General features: G+C 42.4%; 1 protein-coding gene across 3 annotated transcripts; it reads right to left on the reverse strand.

Annotated features, from left to right (window-relative positions):
- Positions 1–793: 793 nt before the first annotated feature.
- Positions 794–21102, reverse strand: CCHCR1 (coiled-coil alpha-helical rod protein 1). Of its 3 annotated transcripts, none has more exons than XM_075186644.1 (18): positions 20981–21102; positions 17974–18042; positions 17200–17395; positions 14547–14814; positions 14075–14250; positions 10892–11027; positions 10699–10812; positions 10190–10321; positions 8943–9053; positions 8645–8751; positions 6180–6292; positions 5683–5761; positions 4699–4829; positions 4418–4606; positions 2979–3080; positions 2586–2737; positions 1361–1499; positions 794–1169 (listed from the first exon to the last, which is right to left on the reverse strand). In XM_075186644.1, the coding sequence occupies exons 2-18, from the start codon at positions 18026–18028 to the stop codon at positions 1081–1083; spliced, it is 2289 nt and encodes a 762-aa protein (XP_075042745.1). In that variant the 5' UTR covers positions 18029–18042; positions 20981–21102; the 3' UTR covers positions 794–1080. The 3 variants fall into 3 exon arrangements, with proteins under 3 accessions (XP_075042745.1, XP_075042746.1, XP_075042747.1); XM_075186645.1 differs by lacking the exon at positions 20981–21102 and adding an exon at positions 19917–19937; XM_075186646.1 differs by lacking the exon at positions 20981–21102 and having other exon boundaries at positions 17200–17348.
- Between the last annotated feature and the right edge of the window lie 28 nt (positions 21103–21130).

A 21130-nucleotide genomic window follows, 5' to 3' on the forward strand; every position in this document is an offset into this window, starting at 1 on the left:
AGTAAACACAAAACACAATTTGATTTCAAATTCTGCATTGAGACCCATGGGCATCAAAGCTTGCAAATTAAAAATCCAATGCATTTCTGCTCTTGGAGCTTCCACATGTAAGCATATACCCAAAGGGGCAGAGACAAGGAAGAATCACAGGTGCATAGCTGGAATTGGCTGTCTTAACATCATTTACTGAGAACCATTTCACATCAGATAGTGGTGGTGGACTTTTTTCTACTTCATGTCAAACGTTATCATGCTATGTTTTTCTTCTATTTGTGTCTTTTTTTTATGTATTCATGCATTCTACATGATGATGTGAACGAACTAGAAGCAGGGGTTGCAGAAAGAAGGAGCCAGCAGCAGTTAACTATTTTAGTGTCAACTCCGTGCACCCTCATACAACTCCATGGTAGCAGTGTCCCCCAGATTGGATGACTGAGAAATATTCATTCGCTGGAGACCACCATCATTGAGTTACAGTGGAGAATTCCCACTACAATCACATTACACACGATGAAAATAAAAGGTATCCCCTGATCATCTGGGGAGTTTTAGGTCTTTTGATTGCCTGCCTCTGTATTCAGGTAATTCAGTCTGTTACTCCATTCTGTAACTGACATTATATTGACTTCTTACCTCTGCTTACCATAGGACAAGCAGCTAGAGATGGGGATTAATGATCATGAACAATGAAATACCAGTCAGTGCGTATAGGTTACATTTCCTGGACATCATACAGATTAGGGGGAAGTGTAAAAAAATAAATAAAAAGAATGAAGAAAATGGCACCGATGGATCATAGTAAAGCCAAAGGCATGTTTAATAAGTCAGTAACAATATACCATGCTCTGGACTGTGTAAATACTTACAAAAATAAATATTTCTATACAAAGCTTTATTTACATACGTATGCAAGTTCCCATTCAGTACATTATATATATATATATATATATATATATATATATATTTGTCTTTTTTATAGTATCTGGAGTTAGTATATATTGCTCTGAGCCAGTTAATCCTACACATCTTCCAGTATATAAACACGTGTGATAACATTAAACATTTCATGCCGTCTGCCCTCTAGTGGTTAGACTCTTCTTCATCCTCATCATCACTAAGTAAAGTGGCTCCGAGGCTCTGTAGATTGGCCAGCATGGTGGAGATCGATTCTACACATAAAATAAGAATGAAAACAGACATAAAAAAAGGTCACAAAGCGCAATCTTTACCCAAGGGGACAAGTAAAATGTCTGCGGTTTTCAGGATTTACAAAAAGAAAAATCAGCCACAAAGACAAGTTCTCTATGCAAGTCTCTGAGCTCTGGGAACGTCCGGGAGGCTTCTGTGGAATCTACTTTACCTCTAATCGCAGGCGTGCAACCAGATCCCGCAGCCTCTGCTGGTCTCTGTGCCTTGTTGGTGTTGGCCTCTGTGGGCTGAACAGCAGCAGCCCGGGTCTTCTGGTACGTGGATAACAATCCCTCCTGACGGAGTGTGGCCTGGAAGGAACACGTGTACAGTCTTCTTATTTATATATTAATAACATCTAACGCTAACTTATTGGTCTCCCTTTGCTGATATAGAACATACAAGCACTTTGCAATATTAGGAGAAGATGGAAAACGAGGGTGTGTTATTAACACAGATTCAGCTGAGAGGCGCCTGGAGTTTTTCGGCCAAAAATGAAAATGAAGCCGAGCGGAAGTAGTGCTAGTAGACTGCAGACCATGGGGCCGATTCAATTTGGCCACGTTAGTATAAGAATAACATGGCGCCAATTGTATTACAGGGGCAGCACGGTGGCTTAGTGGTTAGCACACCTGTCTCACAGCACTGGGGACATGAGTTCGATTGCCAACCGTGGCCTTATCTTTGTGGAGTTTGTATGTTTTCCCCGTGTTTGTGTGGGTTTCCTTTGGGTGGTCCGGTTTCCTCCCACACTCCAAAAATATACTGGTCGGTTAATTGGCTGCTATTAATTTGGTGTGTGTGTGTGTGTGTGTGTGTGTGTGTGTGTGTGTGTGTGTGTGTGTGTGTGTGTGTTAGGGGATTTAGATTGTAAGCTCCAATCGGGCAGGGACTGATGTGAATGAGTTCTCTGTACAGCGCTGCGAAATTAGTGGCGCTATATAAATAGATGATAATGATTACTGTTAATACGGTAATTTTTACCTGGATTTTTGCTTACGAGCCAAATCCGTTAAAATTATCGTACTAATGGTAATACTGCACACTTTTACCGTAGTAATATTCCTAGAATAGCGCAGCTGAATTGAATTGGTCCCCATATGTAAGTTCAGTAACCATCATTATAAGGACTATAGAGAACTAAAGTTTCTTTAGTCCTTGTTGGCAGCGAAGTACCTGCATTGATAATAGAAGCTTTAGACACTATTTCATTTTTAATATTTCACATTCATTAATAGGTATTCTTTAAGAAAACCTGGAATATTTATTTTTAGCTGTAAATTGTTACAGCATAATATTTTGCTATCAGACTAAATTAGTAAAAGGGGATCTTGAGGGTGGTGCTGGAGAAGCTGTTTGCAGGGTATGGAAATAGTCTATAAAACAGACAGACTCACAATCATAAGGTTTTTGTCCCTTTCTGCTTCCCGTAGCTGCCTGCTCAGCTGCTCATCTCGCAAACGAGCTGCGTCTTCTACAGTCCGCATGGTCTCCTGGCTCCGCGTCTTCTCTCGTTGCATCTGACGCTCAGTCTGCCGCAGAGCCACAACTGCATGGGATTAGTGTGATAAATACATCATAATTACTGGCAGTAGGAGAGGGTGCAGTGCTGGATGCTGTGACTGTACAGATTCAGCGTTGGTTATCACACAAGATTATAATACTCATTCATCTGCAAGTAATCCAAAGCAACCAATCAGATACTTGTTTTCATTTCTGTGATTGATTAAGCCAATATCCGATTGGTTCCAGTGCATCATTTCTTAGTGAATAATGTGTGATAGAATTACCTGCTTTAGTGTGCTCTCGTCTTGCCTCATGTAGATGCTTCTCCATCTGAGACAACCGCTGAGTTGTCTTCTCCTCCACTTCACTCACTTTATCTTGTAGCTCTGAAACCAAAACGCAAAACTAGAACCAGTGCTATTCCTGTACTGGTATTACACACAGCTGGCACTATACAGCCAGTCAGTACTCAAGGCCTTGGTGCTATTCCTGTACTGGTATTACACACAGCTGGCACTATACAGCCAGTCGGTACTCAAGGCCTTGGTGCTATTCCTGTACTGGTATTACACATAGCTGGCACTATACAGCCAGTCAGTACACAAGGCCTTGGTGCTATTCCTGTACTGGTATTACACACAGCTGGCACTATACAGCCAGTCAGTACTCAAGGCCTTGGTGCTATTCCTGTACTGGTATTACACACAGCTGGCACTATACAGCCAGTCAGTACTCAAGGCCTTGGTGCTATTCCTGTACTGGTATTACACACAGCTGGCACTATACAGCCAGTCAGTACACAAGGCCTTGGTGCTATTCCTGTACTGGTATTACACACAGCTGGCACTATACAGCCAGTCAGTACTCAAGGCCTTGGTGCTATTCCTGTACTGGTATTACACATAGCTGGCACTATACAGCCAGTCGGTACTCAAGGCCTTGGTGCTATTCCTGTACTGGTATTACACACAGCTGGCACTATACAGCCAGTCAGTACACAAGGCCTTGGTGCTATTCCTGTACTGGTATTACACACAGCTGGCACTATACAGCCAGTCAGTACTCAAGGCCTTGGTGCTATTCCTGTACTGGTATTACACACAGCTGGCACTATACAGCCAGTCAGTACTCAAGGCCTTGGTGCTATTCCTGTACTGGTATTACACACAGCTGGCACTATACAGCCAGTCAGTACACAAGGCCTTGGTGCTATTCCTGTACTGGTATTACACACAGCTGGCACTATACAGCCAGTCAGTACTCAAGGCCTTGGTGCTATTCCTGTACTGGTATTACACACAGCTGGCACTATACAGCCAGTCAGTACTCAAGGCATCAGTGCTACACTTGTACCTTACACATAGCAGACACCACCACATTGTGCATGAGGCCTCTCTGCTATTACTTAACATACGTATAGCTGACACAACATGGACCTGCACAGAACCATAACTTTTAGTGCCTGGGGCAGGAAGGAAAACTACGGCCCCCCCTAGCTTTCAATTTTAACCAAATTAACCTAAATTATTCATAAACTGCGCTGCCCCCCCTCCATCGATGCGCTCTGGGCGGTCGGCCCTCTCGCACAGCCTAGTTACGGCTCTGGATCATCTGCACTACACTATATGTACTAACACTGTACGTGGTAGAGATCACTTCTTCATCTACACTATGGGTAACTACACAAATGTTCTACATGAAGCCCTCTATACGGAGTTATTACCTTTCTCATACTCCCCCTTCTGGCCGAGCAGTTGCCCCTTCAGTTGTGTGGTGGTCTCACATTCCTCCTGCAGTCTCCTCTCAAGCTCTCCCACTTGTTCTCTCAAGGCTCTCTCTTTCTCTTCCGTCTCGTGGAGAGAATGGCGCAGAAGAGATGTAGTTTGATGACATTCTTCTATTTCTGCTTCCACTACACAGAGCAGCGTGGAGTAAGTACCGGACATGGACACACTGCCAGAACAGAGCTCGAGGGGGCTACTTTATACACAATGGTTTACTTACATCTTTCTCTGGTCTCTGTCACTTTCCCTTCAATAATTAGAACCCCGCGCTTCAGCTCTGCACTCAGACGGTCTCTCTCCTCGTTTAAGAGCTTAACCTCGGCCGTCAGATCTTCATATGATGGACGGCAGCTGTGGGGACATTAGTGTCAGGGTGGGCGCTTTCTACCCCCAGTGCATAACTTCCTAGAAACCCCGTCTACAATGTTCACATTCACTGTAATAAGACAGGGAATCCACTGTCTACAGATGTAAAGAGAGGGTCATTCAGGTTTCTGGATCACTAGAAACCTTTGCAAGAATGTAGCCGGTCTCACACCATGTAAGCAGTGTCACAGAGCCCGTACTATGGGGCACACTACCTCTCGTGTTCCTGATAATTCTATAGATTAATACAGAAGTGGAAGTTGCTCAATCAATTTGTAGGCTCATAGCAGGTGCTTGAAAGGCACCTGCTATGAGCCTATAAATTGATTGAGCAACTTCCACTTCTGTATTTGTCTGAGAGGCATGTTGGTGTCAGTAGCTGAGGGGGTGTACTGGCGCTGAATTGCTGTTTGGAGGCTTCTGATGTACCTCTTTGGTAAGTTAACTCTCAATTTAAAAACACATATATGTATGGCCCAAATATATGGGACTCAATGTTTAGAGTTAGGACCACCCTATTAGCAAAAAGCACCGTGGAGTGGCGGGTGGCTTTAACATACATTTGCAAATGTGTGCAACTAAGACTTTTGCATTTTTTATCTACTGTAGAAATGGCAGGTCTGTTGCTGGCTATAGCAGTGTGCTGGGGGAATTTTCTGTGTAATTCTATAGATTAGTCAGTGACCCTATCCTGTCTTCTACTCTGCAGCCACTTTTGTCTCTCTCTGTCTACGTTCTGCTCTTCAGAACAGTCCTCTCTTTCACAAGCCCTTAGTTTTCCCCCATGCCCGACACAGAATACTGGGTCACTGAACTCTCCTTTTGCTGGACTACTTACAGACCATCTTCTGTCACTGTATCACTGGGTCGCTCCTCCTGTTCCAACTTCACCAGAGCAAGTCTTTGTGCTACCAAACCTGATAGAGGTAATGTATAGAGAAGTCAGGGTGACGCCATGCGACAGGAGAAATGGACAATGCACCGACCGACGACAACAACACTGTGCGTCTCTTTCAGATGTCTACAAAACTACAGCTGAATATAATAAATATGCCAATTATTACACTGCAATTTTCTATCATAGCATTTTGCATACTGCAGAGCGATGTCACTTAGAGGCTGTACACTATACTGCAGTACGGACACAACTATAACTCTGGTTACTGCCTTGCTTACCTTATGGTGCCTAAGACTTGTTCTTACCAATATAACCTCCCTATAACATCACTGGGAAGAAAAACTTACATAATTAAACACATAGTTAATGCAAAACGATGAACAGTTGGCACAGATCAATATTGCCCCATTTCACAACATAATTATTACCACTCTTACCCTGTATAGTGTCCACCCTCTTGGCAGCAAATGAGACCCGCTGGCCCAGTGTTACCAGGCGCTGCAGCGCCCCCCGGAAGGAGTGTTCCTGTGCGGACATCACCTGCACAAAGCTGACAGTACAAGTGATATTCATAAACCATTGTTCATGGACAGTACCTATAACGTGCAATGCTGGAATACTTGTTACAGTAGATGGGGATTACCATATCCACGCCTCAGAAGGCATACTACAAAGGAGCTTGAAATGGGTTTTTAATAGAGGACTTTATTGTTGAGATATATTGTGATCAATCACCAATATCTGTGTGCGGTTTTAAATGGTCAGAGAGCCAGTTATGGTGGGCCCACTGGATGGTCCCACCCCTGACCAGGAAAATTTCCCTGTTATGGCAATTGGCTATCTCACCTTATGTCTTATATACACAAATTACTTTTATATTGATTTATTTCGTCCTTTTCTCTGTATCCAATCCGAGACAAGAAGAGAAGTTAGGACAAGCAGTCCACATTGTTATGGATATAGCTTTTTCTCATCAGTCCCGGTCAAAAAACGAGAAGATTTTTCCAAGAATAGCACCAACTTTTTAACTCTCTCGTAGATATATAGTCCACTCACGCTGACCTTTTTTCTGTGTGGAATCTCACCACGGGAGTAAAGAGGGTAAATTCAACCCAAACATAGGACAAAGAAAGGAAAAGAACACACACATAGTGCAATACTGTTGATTTGATTTAAAAAAAACAAACCATAGATATTTATTCCACTCACATATAAAAACTTGTATAGATGTAAAAACATATATCACTTCCTTAGCAACGCCACACATAGACATACAGATATTCGGACCAGGTTGAATTTACTCTCTTTAGTCCTGTGGTGAGATTCCACACACAGAAAGGGGTCAGCGTGAGTGGACTATATCTCTACGAGAGAGTTAAGAAGTTAGTGGTATTCTTGGAAGAATCTTCTCATTACTCTTTGAACGGGACTAGTGACAAAAAGCTATATCCCTACCACTGTGGACTGCTTGTCCTAACTTCTCTTCCTGTCTTGGATTGGATACAGAGAAAGTTACTTTATAGACATTGCCTATGAGAATTTGATACATTTTGTTACTTATGTGCATTGATATTAGTAGGTGCCTATTATCCTTTGTTCTCTTTTGGGTATTTGTCATTTGATGTAGGCGGTGACCCTACTCTGAAAGGAAGGGCTGCTGTGGTGATTTTGTGCGCCTGTAAGAAGTCTAAAATTATTTTTTACTATTTCGTAATTTATAGAGCTTCCTTTTGGTTGAATAGAATATTTTATTTTACAGGGATTATATAGGGAAAATTGGCAAAAACATCCATTTCCCACAATTATTCCCCTAGTTCCTTTTACTCAATAAATCCTAGCCCAAATATGTATCCTTCTGATTACATAAAGAGTCTGTTTTAGGTGTCATCGGATCTTGACTTCCTCTGTACAATCTTCCCCAAACCTAAGGCAATCCCGGTGATGTCACAGAAACAACACAGCGACCTGACTGAATTAGAAGCAGAAGTGCTCAGGCCCTTTCACACATTATACACCGAGCTAACACCGAGTGTGGTTACAGAACTCCATGACAATTTTATTTCTGACCCTAATTAGCAGACCTGGAGGGTTCCTGTGGCCGGGACTCATGTGGTGAAGGAGGACTTGCTCCTATCGACACTGCAGTCTCGTCATGCTCCAGGGTTTACAGCCTGAAGTGTGAATTAGTAAATTCAGCAAATGCCTGTGATTGGACGAGCCGCATCACCAGCTGCCATCCAACATGTTCTGAGAAAGCCGCCGAGTCAGAATTTCTCCCAAACCATTTTTTGAGCCCCCTTGATCCAGCTACCTTGGGGAAAAGGTGTCTTACAAACATTATGTAGTAAGTTCTATATTTAGTGAATAAATGTGGCATTAATAAAATATTAGGGTACTCCCTCCTCTTACTTTCCGATGCTAAAAGCAGGGATGCATCTACCTTACAGACAACTGTGCTCTCTTACGCTGCAGCAAGAAACTCATTTCATGTTCGTTTCTATTTCTTTTGTGTTTGAAGACAGTACCCAATGTCCTCTCACTTTCATGATTCATTTAAGATCTATATTAAGCTTAAGGTCAGCAGAATTATCTGAGAAAAATGTAGAAGTTAAAATCAATGACTGGGGCTTTAGTTAATCTTTTCTCTATGATGGATCAGCAAACCCGATTATCTATGGTCAGGTCCAAAGACCAGGAATTGGATGATCACCTTGAAATGCGCTTGGTGGATAAATAGGCCCACATCTGACTGTGCGCTGTTTGCCACTTATAAGTAATCCTTATTGTCTTTTTCCTCCATACTTTGATTTCTGTTTATATATATATATTATGTGATGGGGAGTTTTGTAGCCGTGTGGTTAATGCAGCCTCACAATAAATGTGGACAGAGAAACACTCATACCTGTCAATCATTTGCTTTAGCAGTAGCACAGTCTGTTCTGCTGTTTCGGTCATGCTGGACAGCTGTGAGGATGTAGCATGTGCAGCCGCCAGCTTGTCCTGCAAACACTATAAAGAAATGGGACTTACTATAAAAAAATATTTTTATTAATAGCACAGAGACACCATGGCCAAGAGTGACTCTTCCCAGGTGACTCACAGCTGTGAGCTTAGCACACCTTCCCCATGTGGTCACTGACTGTATTACAGAAGCTACATTCATGCTGGGACACCAGTGACTCCACACGCATCTTCCTCACCTTGTTTTGGACCCTTTCCATTTCTAGCTCGGCTGTGCGGTCCTGCATGGTATGCGAGTAGAGGGCCAACTGCTGATTACTCTCTTGTAGGGCATTATCCAGAGAACAGATCTGGTTTGGTACAAAAAAACAAGAAACAGTGCAGAGAAAAAAATCTGAGAATCATCATCATTTATTTATATAGCGCCACCAATTCTGCAGCGCTGTACAGAGAATATTTATCGCTCACATCAGTCCCTGCTCCATTGGAGCTTATAGTCTAAATTCCCTAACATACACACACACACAGAGACAGAACAGAGACTAGTTAATTTGATAGCAGCCAGTTAACCTACTATTAGGTTTTTAAAGTGTGAGAGGAAACCCACGCAAACATGGGGAGAACATGCAAACTCCACACGGATAAGATGACCCCAGCGCTGTGGGACAGAAGTGCTTACTACTAAGTCACAATGCTGCCCCTATTACTGTACACTGATTTGCACTCAACAAAAAATACACTTATAATCACAATTTCACGAGCCGCGGCGGTGACCCAAGATGCCGCGACTCACTGCCTCCACTCACTTTCCTTTCCTACCCGGCCGTTACCAGGGCAACGGTTGGGACCCTCTTTGCAAATAACGCCAAGTCCAGGGATGTCCAACAGCCGGGCGCGTGCGCAATTGAATTATTATTAAGCAGCCCCCTGAGTCTAATTATTATGATCTGTGCACCCTTGTTTCTCATTGACCCGTCAATGTATTTAAGGCAGGGAGGGCTTAGCCTCCCTGCTGGTTATAGCGTTCTGTCTGCTGCACGTTTTACTGACCAGCTTTCTGTTCCCAGGATACTTGTTATCTGTGACCTGACTCTCTGTTGTGACTTCGGCTTGCTTTCTGACCATGCATGTTTGCCTGTGCCCTTTGACCTTTTTGCCTGTGCTCCGGATTCTCCATGTTTGCTACCTGCCCTGACCTTCAGCTTGTTATTGACTTTCCTGCTTGCTACGGACCCACAACCTAGACCTGTCCCTGGTTTCTGCCTCCAGTAATCAGATTACTTACCTTGTGCTGCGGTTACCCTGATAAGGTTCTACTACCATAGAGTTAAGTCCTGGGGGCATCTGAGTACCTCCAAACGCATCTTGTTCTACGGGAAAGACGGCTGGTCCGGTTCTAAAAACTTATCAGCTAGCCGTGATCCTAACACCCACTGGTACTTTAAGCAGACTCCCTCCTGCATTTACCTTTTACCCCACAGCTCACCTTCTCTCTCATCTTCCGGTCATCACTCTCCTTGTTGATATCTTCTGATTTGAGCTGCACCATCAAACTGAAAACTTTCTCCCTCCACCGTTTCAGCAACAACTGGGTCTTCTGCCCGTCTGTGTGGGTGCCCTAACAGCCAGGGAGAACCTTTCTATTAGAATAGTTACTGCTTTAGTAACATTGTCATTCACAGTATGTTGAATTAGCCCAAATAAGACTGCATCAGAACAGACCAGGGGGTATATTTACTAAACTGCCGTTTTGAAAAAGTGGAGATGTTGCCTATAGCAACCAATCAGATTCTGACATTTTGTAGAATGTACTAAATAAATGCTAACTAGAATCTGATTGGTTGCTATAGGCAACATCTCCACTTTTTCAAACCCGCAGTTTAGTAAATCTAGCCCCAGGACATACATTAGAGACTGGACCCTAAAGAAGAGTATAGGTTACAGGTACCTTAGTGGGGAAAAAGAAGAAGAGTGTTCAACTCAAATTCTACTTACTGTCTTTTTACACAGATCGCTCTCCTGCAGGGACAAGATGTGTGTGAGGGATGACAGACGGGTCTGAAGGAGCGACATAGAGGTCTGCAGAGCACCGCGCTCCTTCTCCAGAGTCTAGAAATGGCCACATACACACACATATAAATACCATATATTACAGGAATATTACCAATTTACCAATGCCAAGTCTAACCTGTATTGTGTTCTTCAGTTCCGCCCTCTCCTTCTTCTGCTCATCCGCTTGTCGATTATCTGGAACGAGCTCTCCAATGTACGTCCTCAGTTTCTGCACCAGGGTATTCTGGATATCCAGCTCTTGGTGTGACTGACTAGAGGTGACAGAGGACAATGGAGTTTTATAAGTGTCACGAGGCATTTCCAACATCTAGATTGCCACATCTTGGAAAGAAGAACTACATTTTCCTGGGTTTTTGGTATATGTAACAATACGTTCCATATTTTGTTTATACTATAGGTTAGCAGTAACGGGTAACCCAATGATTCCACCAGGCTTAGACAATCACAGGCTCATTCCTGATAAATGTATCCATTTATTGTAGTTGTTAAATTCTGTACTGTAAATGGTTCCAATTATCATTATATAACATAGTGGATAATTTTTTTACTGATTTGCCCTTTTTCTCATAATGGGAGGGGACTTTGGTTAAACATTTTTTTTACAAATTCATTATAATCACATTGCAAATGTAATCAGAAATCAGCCAAAATCTAAAATAGCAGACAAATGCTTTATGTAAAAAGGGCTACTAATTACATCTACAATATATGCAAACATTGCCATGTCTGCCTGGTATTCACATTGCCAGTCTAAAAGATGGCTGTGGTGTCCTTTACTGGGTTACCGGTATGAAGTCTGCAGTGCACAGAAAAACTATCACCTTCAGTCCCATTATTACAGTCTCAAATTAGGTTCTGCTCTCATTGGCTACTGTTGTTAATGCCAGACACACAAGAGCCAATCGTACGCCACAGCTGGACAGCCGGATCCCTTCAAATATCAGACAAAATTATGGCGGCCATCTTCCAGTCTGATGTGTATGGGCAGCTAGACATAGATCTGTTCCTGAATGTTATTAGTAGTGCTGTCGTTTAAGCTCACCAGTAGATTAGATTTAGTAACAGCTTTCACTATAGACACATGTACAAAAATAAAGTTCCTAAAGACCCAAGTTCAGCGCTACTGAATATTTTTTCTACTTCATTTGAAAGCATTGCATGTGGAGAACAGTGATTATGCACAAAAAGCTCCTACTTATGTATACAGTAAAGTCCATAGATATTGGGACATCGACACAATTCTCATATTTTGGGCACTATACACCACCACAATGGATTTGAAATCAAACTAACAAGATGTGCTTCAACTGCAGACTTTCAGCTTTAATTTGAGGGAATTTACATCCAAATCAGGTGAACAGTGTAGGAATTACAACGGTTTCTATATTTGCCTCCCACTTTTTAAGGGACCAAAAGTAATGGGACAATCGACTCAAAACCTATTTCATGGACATGTGTGGGCTATTCCCTCGTAATTTCATCATCAATTAAGCAGGTAAAAGGTCTGGAGTTGATTCTAGGTGTGAAATTTGCATTTGGAATCTGTTGCTGTCGACTCTCAATATGAGATCCAAAGAGCTGTCACTATCAGTGAAGCAAGCCATCATTAGGCTGAAAAATCAAAACAAACCCATCAGAGATATAGCAAAAACATTAGGGGGTAAATGTATGAATCTCCGGATTCTTCATCTCCGGCGTGTTCAGCCTCTTCAGCGCTTAAATTTAAAGCGGCGCTGCTTTGTAAAGGGAAGTTTCCCTTTACAAGGCAGCGCCGCTTTAAATTTAAGCGCTGAAGAGGCTGAACACGCCGGAGATGAAGAATCCGGAGATTCATACATTTACCCCTAGGTGTGGCCAAATCAACTGTTTGGAACATTCTTAAAAAGAAAGAACGCACCGGAGAGCTCAGCAACACCAAAAGACCCGGAAGACTACGGAAAACAACTGTGGTGGATGACAGAAGAAATTTTTCCCTGGTGAAGAAAAACCCCTTCACAACAGTTGGCCAAATCAAGAACAGTCTCCAGGAGGTAGGTGTATATGTGTCAAAGTCAACAATCAAGAGAAGACTTCACAAGAGTGAATATAGAGGGTTCACCACAAGATGTAAACCATTTGTGAGCCACAAAAACAGGAAGACCAGATTAGAGTTTGCCAAACAACATCAAAAAAGCCATTACAGTTCTGGAACAACATTTCCCTATGGACAGATGAGACAAAGATCAACTTGTACCAGAGTGATGGGAAGAGAAGAGTATGGAGAAGAAAAGGAACTGCTCATGATCCAAAACATACCACCTTATCAGTGAAGCATGGTGGTGGTAGTGTCATGGCGTGGGCATGTATGGCTGCCAATGGAACTGGTATTTATTGATGATGTGACTGCTGGCAAAAGCACCAGGATGAATTCTGAAGTGTTTCGGGCAAGATTATCTGCTCATATTCAATCAAATGCTTCAGAACTCATTGGACGGCGCCTCACAGTGCAGATGCATACTGCAAAAGCAACCAAAGAGTTTTTTAAAGCTAACAAGTGGAATGTTATGCAATGGCCAAGTCAATCACCTGACTTGAATCCGATTGAGCATGCATTTCACTTGATGAAGACAAAACTGAAGGGAAAATGCCCCAAGAACAAGCAGGAACTGAAGACATTTGCAGTAGAGGCCTGGCAGAGCATCACCAGGGATGAAACCCAGCGTATGGTGATGTCTATGTGTTCCAGACTTCAAGCTGTAATTGCCTGCAAAGGATTTGCAATAAAGTATTAAAAAGTGAAAGTTTTATGTAGGATTGTTTAGTTTGTCCCATTACTTTTGGTCCCTTAAAAAGTGGGAGGCACATATAGAAACCGTTGTAATTCCTACACCGTTCACCTGATTTGAATGTAAATTCCCTCAAATTAAAGCTGAAAGTCTGCAGTTAAAGCACATCTTGTTAGCTTGATTTCAAATCCATTGTGGTAGTATATAAAGCCCAAAATATGAGAATTGTGTTGATGTCCCAATATTTATGGACTTGACTGTATACGGACACATAGCGATTTAGATTATTTGCTTCAGAGCGCTGGACAGTCTATTCTTTTGTTCACACACACACACACACACACGCACGCACGCACGCACGCACGCACGTTGGTCTTAACTGTCCTGGCTGCATTTTTGCAAATGACTTTATTCACAGCTGCGTAAAGCGGATTCACACCGGTCATTGACCAGGCTGCTCTCACTAGAAAGTCTATTTTATCAGAACAAACCAGGAGATAAACAAGACAGCACTGGTTACATATATATCATACCTCAACTGTGCTTCCACCGATTCCTTATTGTGATTGGCTGCTTGAAGCTCTTCCCTTAGTCCTGACACTTCCTGTGTTTTCCGCTCCTGTACTTCCTGTAGCTCCATTTCCAGCACATGTATTCTGCTCCTCAAAGTATCCAACTCCATCTTGTGACTCTCAGACAATAAACGAAGCTGAGACAAGATCCAAAGAGATAAATTACAGGTTCTATAGCAAACTGGGGAAAGTTATACAAAATTGTGCACAGAAGCCAAAGGGACCAATCAGGTGATTGCCCCCCCTTTTTTTTTTTTGTTAAGCCGCACAATAATATTGACAGAACCTGACGGATTACTATGGGTTACAACATTTTGTGCACCAGTTTTCACATAAGTGAATACACCCACATTCTATCTTTGCTCAGTGCATGAAATCTCACACTCATCGTTACATAAGGGCAGACACCCAGCCCCCCCCCCTGGTCACCTGCCTCTTCCAGCCGCTGCTGTTCCACAGACTCCTCCACCTGTCTCCTCCTGTCCTCCTCTTCCTTCCTCCTCTCCTCCGCCTGCCCAGCCTCCGTGACAACCAGCTTTAATGCCTGTACTTCCTGTGCCAGCCTCCGCAGCTCCTCCTCTTTATCTTGGGCATCAGCTACCGCCAGCTCTAGTTTCTGCATTTCTCGCATCTGATGGGCAATAATCTCCAGGGCCCGAGACTCAGAGGGTGGAACGTCCGGAGGACGACGGTCCAGAGACCTGGGTAAAACAGCAGCATATGGATAGGAACATTTACATATAGACACAGAGGCCTTGGTGTGGTGTGTGTCAAACCCTGGTGATCTAATGTTATATAGACTGGGGCTGTCATTCAGTAATCCAGGAACAGAACTCGGTTCCAGAAATAGAGAGCAGGAAACAAGTATACCTGGGCACTTTGTGACCGAGGCATTTCCCAGCTTTAGCAGGGAAATACTCCCCGAATCATCTTATATAACCCCAGAAGGTACTGTTACTGATTGTACTTGTAAAGCTGGGTACACACTACACTGTTTTCGTCCAATAATCGGCTCAAACAGCCGACATACGACCGCTCGTTCAAAAGTCGGGTCAGTGTGTGCAGTGATACGATGGTCGAAAGTCTGCCCAAATGGACGATTGTCGCCTCATTTGATTGGTCGTACCGTTTAATATTTTCGTTCCAATCTCGTTTCCGCTGTGTAGTGTGTGTAAGTTTCCGACCGATCCACAACTGTGAGTACGAAATTACAGTCATTGCTCAGGACAACATGGCTGTAAAAAGTCGCTAAAGGGACGTCCGCTCTTCCCTTTATCGTCCTAAACAAAGCTAGTGTGTATGCAGTCCATGGACCAAGCGATCGGACCATCGGTCGCATGTAAAATCGCTCGGCATAAAAAGTTGGTCGCAATTTCTGTAGTGTGTACCCAGCTTAAGAATGCATTATTATGTTTTATTTATAAGGTTCCACAAGGCTCCCACAGAGCCGTACATAGTAGGATACAACATACAACAACACTATATAAGTACATACAGATAAGAACAATGGATACAGATAAGCAGAGGAATAAGTGAATGGATGCAATTAACAAAACAAGTCAAAACAGGGACAGAGAGGAGGACGGAGACTGGGCAGACATGAGACATAGGGTAGAGGACCCTGCTCATGACATCAATAGATCTATAAAGGCTGGTCACTGGCTGTAGTGACGATAAAGGGTTATGTCATAGGACTTCAACTAAAGCCAAAGGAAAAATCAAAGAAAGTCATGTCTGTCTGACCTTGTACAGATTATATAAAATCTTTATAAGGGTGGGTCCAAACTACAGAAAATTTCTCCAGATGCGATATCGTTAACGATTTTACCAACGGCTGATAGTCCCGATCAGCACGACGACTCATGTGTACACACTATACACGTTTTACTCCATTTACCATCAGAACTGTGATCTTCATCTGTAATATCTATCGGCAGAAAAAGATTGGTACTCCACAGAGATCTATAGACATTGCCGGTCCTGAGTGCATACACACTGCAGAACTGGAACGCCTTCATTCCACCGTTTACCAATTGTTTTTAGTCCGTTAATAAAACCAAACGATACGGTGTGCTTCGGAACGATAATCATTCATCGTTGGAGAGTACACAATAACGCAATATCAGACCAATCGGTTATCGCGTGATTGGCCTGATTATCGGGTGAAAAACCAGTAGTGTGAACCCAGCCTACGTTACATTCTGAGGCCTTGATAGTGTTTAGGAGGCACTGATAAGATGTAGTCTATGGTTTATGTAGTTTATGGGGCAGCACGGTGGCTTAGTGGTTAGCACTTCTGCCTTACAGCACTGGGTTCATGAGTTCAATTCCTGACCATGGCCTTATCTGTGAGGAGTTTGTATGTTCTCCCTGTGTTTGCGTGGGTTTCCTCCGAGTGCTCCGGTTTCCTCCCACACTCCAAAAACATATTGGTAGGTTAATTGGCTACTAACAAATTGACCCTAGTCTGTGTGTGTGGGTGTGTGTGTTAGGGAATTTAGACTGTAAGCCCCAATGGGGCAGGGACTGATGTGAGCGAGTTCTCTGCACAGCGCTGCGGAATCAGTGGCGCTATATAAATAAATGGTGATGATGATGATGGTTTGATGAAAATACTTTGTTTATAGACCAGAAGCTAAAATTAGTCATTACTTTGTATGTCAGCTACAATGTTATGATTTAACCTCAAGAATCTGTAAACCATTAAAGCAATACAAGTATCTACGCTGTATCCTTCCATGTGCCGGTAACCTATGTGAACTGCTACCCTGCTGATGGGGAAAAATCACTAAGAAATCTCTGGATTAAAGTCGGTTTCCCCCAGTGGAACACGTGAGAAAATAAAATAATGTAAGAATGAAGCTTAAGGAGTCCAATGGGATTGAAAGGAGATTAGAGAACGAAAATAAATGTGAGTTGCAGGGGATTCAGGGGAAAAGAGATGGATTGAACAATTGGGAAATATGGAAAACTCTACAAACAAAACAGGACCTGACATGATCACAATCATTACAATGTAAGACACAACATTAGTCACTATATTGAAGGCATGCGAATATCTGACTCTCAGCTAATGTTTTGGATACCTGGCTCTGGTTCCATCTCCTCTGTCTGGTCTCTTGTTTAGCTCCTCGTTCTCCTGTTTCAGCTTTGCCAACTCTTTTGCCAGTTCGTCCCAGGGCTCAGAAACAGCAGGTTGTGCTGGGGGTGGCACAGACGGGAAGGGAGCCGGTATCTGTCGACGAGTTTCAAAGTGAGATGGCGGGATGAGCCCAGTGTGCCCTGCACAGGAGAATGGGCACGGGTCAATGTCCAGGTAGGGGGAGATGCCAAGAGGAACAAGGAAACATATAATGATGTAAAATATCAAATGTGTGAAATCAATGACTAGAAGGATGAAAGCCATTGAAAGTCCAGTATACAGCAGAGTTATCAAGTAATGTATAATATATATTTATCAGAAGGCACCAAGGAGTTCCACCATCATATAATGGCTGCAGGTTTATTATACATGTCATAGAACTCAGAGGATTCTCCTATATACTTTTTACTTTACGGAAGGAGGAACATTGTTCCATATAATTCACAAACTTCAGTTTGAAAGTAAGCACCGCCTCCAACCATTTTCCAACCAATTAGATTATATCATTCATAACGATCATTGGATGGATAGTCATTTTAACCAGTTACGATGATCCAATCACCATGCGTCTAGCTTCAGAGAATAAGCCCCTTTTCACCTACAACCAACTTCATCAGTTATAAACGCCAAGTTAAAGTAAGATCTACCACTGAAAGGAATTTCAATACCAATAGCTGAGTGTTAGGTACAGTCACCCGCCATTGTTCCTGACACTCACCCACTCCCTTGGGAGCCAGGAACACGGAAGGAGGATTTAATGTTCTCTTCTCCATTACTCTTCAATATACTGTTAAAGAATACAAGTATTAGCTTTTATTTCTAAAGCAACAAAAAGTGACACATGGTGTGAAGTCTATTACTGCTAAAGCTTCCACGCCAACAATCAACATAAAAAAATGTGTCATTAAACACACAGGAATAGAAGACAATGGGTATTGTAGATATTATTCAGTCACACAATTAAAGAACTTGCTTTTACAGGATGCATTAAAGGTCTCCTGACAATGGTGAACTGCAGGCGGGTTGCTAACACTACAAAACACTCCTTTATAAACTAGCTTTAATATTTGATATTATTCAAGGATCATCATCATCACCATTTATTTATATAGCGCCACTGATTCCGCAGCGAACTCACTCACATCAGTCCCTGCCCCATTGGAGCTTACAGTCTAAATTCCCTAACATACACACACAGACAGAGAAAGAGTCTCTAGGGTCAATTTTGATAGCAGCCAATTAACCTACCAGTATGTTTTTGGAGTGTGGGAGGAAACCGGAGCACCCGGAAGGAAACCCACGCAAACACGGGGAGAACATACAAACTCCACACAGATAAGGCCATGGTCGGGAATTGAACGCAAGACCCCAGCACTGTGAGGCAGAAGTGCTAACCACTTCGCCACCGCGCTGCCTATAAGGATGTCTAGATAATGCAGGATCGTGTGGATACTGATTTGTTATTGACACATTAATCAGAAACATTGAGAATAGGAATTTGCAGGTCACTTTCGAACTCCAGGCTGAGAGATCTAAACAATAACGGCAATCTAAGTTCCAGCAGGGGATAGATTCTCAAATACTTCAGGGATCCCAGACTTTCAAATCCCAACTAGTTGAGAGCAGGGGGGGGATTTATAGCAGAATTTTTTTTGTGTGCAGTTATTCTTTAATACTTTTCGTAATCTTAAATAATCATGCTTAAAATTGTTTTTTTTTTTTTTTTTTTTTATCTCCAAGCTTTTTAGATGTGCATTTTCCACATTACTTAGTATCAACAGCGTTTCTGAATACAGCATTTTTTGTATCATTCATAGTGGGAGCTGATTCATCAAAAACAAAGTTGAACCAAGCTAATTTGAATTTACAAGTAAGTTACTTGAAAAACTATTTTGTGGGCTTGTTTGATTTATAAAGTAGCATGCATGTCAAACTATTTTGTTATTTATGTCATTATGATTTTCAATGTTTTCTCTGTAAAGTCTGTAATAACTTTAGGCTTTGCAATAGATTACACTAAAATATGTGAAACATACTTTCCTAAATTGGAACAGGATAAGCTAAAAGATTTTAACACCCAGCTACACATAGACAGGGACTAATGTGATCCCAATGAAGGATTTTTCGCATCTTAACATACTTAGGGCTATATTTACTAAACTGCGGGTTTGAAAAAGTGGAGATGTTGCCTGTGGCAACCAATCAGATTCCAGTTATCATTTATTTAGTACATTCTACAAAATGACAGCTAGAATCTGAAACATCTCCAATCAATATTGCTAAATTGCGCCTCCCCCTTCAGCGTTGCGCCCTGGGCGGTCGCCCCCTGTCGCACAGCCCTAGTTATGGCCCTGTGTAGGAGATAAGTAAATGATCTTCTCCAGAGCCTGTCAGAACTATGCAAGAACACTAGACATAATAATCAATCCCTCACTACACCTAATAGACTGAGTGCATCTGATTTTAACTGCATTCTAATGGTGTTTAAAGCACATAGGTCAGTGTAGGCCCTGCATATAATGAGGTGCCCTTGACCCTGGGATGCAGGCTTAAATGTTTTGATAAAAGTATGAACCAATACCTCATGTTTTCAATTTGCTAGATACACAGATATGCAGTGTAAAGGATAAGCGCTGACAACTGTCTTTTTGTTTTGTATACCTAATAAACTGTAGATGGGATCCACACAAGGCTATGTACACACGGCTTCTTCTTATTCCATCTCTCCTCCTTTCCTTTTTGACAAGTGAGGAGAGGCGCGATGGATATTGAATTAAGAGATCATTGATCTCTATGAAGAGATGGTCATGCAGTTCTTGTGACCTCCTTACTACGAAGCAGACATGGCTGTCTCTGCTCCATAATCCACTTTAGTATAACATGTGTCCTCCATTCACCTGTCAACAATGCAGATATTAGGACTGATACATTAAGGCGTGTAAATGTTGATATTTGCATAAAATCGCTGTGCATGCAAAGACCCTTACTGCAGCCTATGATTTCATGGGCGAATGAACGTAGTCAATTTACAGTAAGGACGTGAAAAACTCAAGCGCACACAGCAGCATCCAAATCAAGCTTTGGGTATCTCAAAGGTACATGTTTTACACTATGCTCACTTGCACCAACTACAGATTGTGTGTAAGTGCCAATTACTAGTGATGAAAGTTGCGTATGCGAGAACATGTGCTTGCAATCAGGAGCAACTGTACAAGTGAATTTTATGTAACATAGACATTCAGATCATCATAAATTCTATTTTACAACTCATTATAGGTAAAAATGTCCATGAAAAGTAGACTCATTATAATGACATTTCTCACATTGTCCATCTGTGTAAATGGACAATGTAAACATTATGTTGTGAAATTACAAAAAGATGTACAAATTCTGCACTAACCAACCTGTGGCTCACTAGGTGTTGTACAACTACAAATACCAGCATGCTTTGCCATTAGATCTCCAGCAGCTAGCTGGCAGGGCATGCTGGTACTTGTAGTCCCAGGTTGGCCAAGTCAGCAATAACATTTAGTCTACTGATCCCTGTGGCAGGACATGCTGAGACTTGTAGTGCTACGCCTTGAGAGTCGCAGGTTACCCTAGCACCTGTTAATGATGCAGTTTAAGCAGGATTCAGAGTTCTCTGTGTCAGTCCCATATGATCAACAAGAATATTCAGTGTATCATTGTGTCTTACCTCCCCTCCGCTATGAATACACACTCACCCTGTCTGCTCTCTCACAGGCGGGCTCTAGAGTCCAGACCCGGGAACCACCACCACTGAAGTCTCCGCCATGATTCTCCCTCCTCCCCCTTAGCAACCAAGATAGCAACACCAAACCCCCTTGTCACATTGTGCGCATGTCAAGTTTATT

Source organism: Mixophyes fleayi, chromosome 9, assembly GCF_038048845.1.
Source record: "Mixophyes fleayi isolate aMixFle1 chromosome 9, aMixFle1.hap1, whole genome shotgun sequence".
In the NCBI taxonomy this organism is placed as follows: domain Eukaryota; kingdom Metazoa; phylum Chordata; class Amphibia; order Anura; family Limnodynastidae; genus Mixophyes; species Mixophyes fleayi.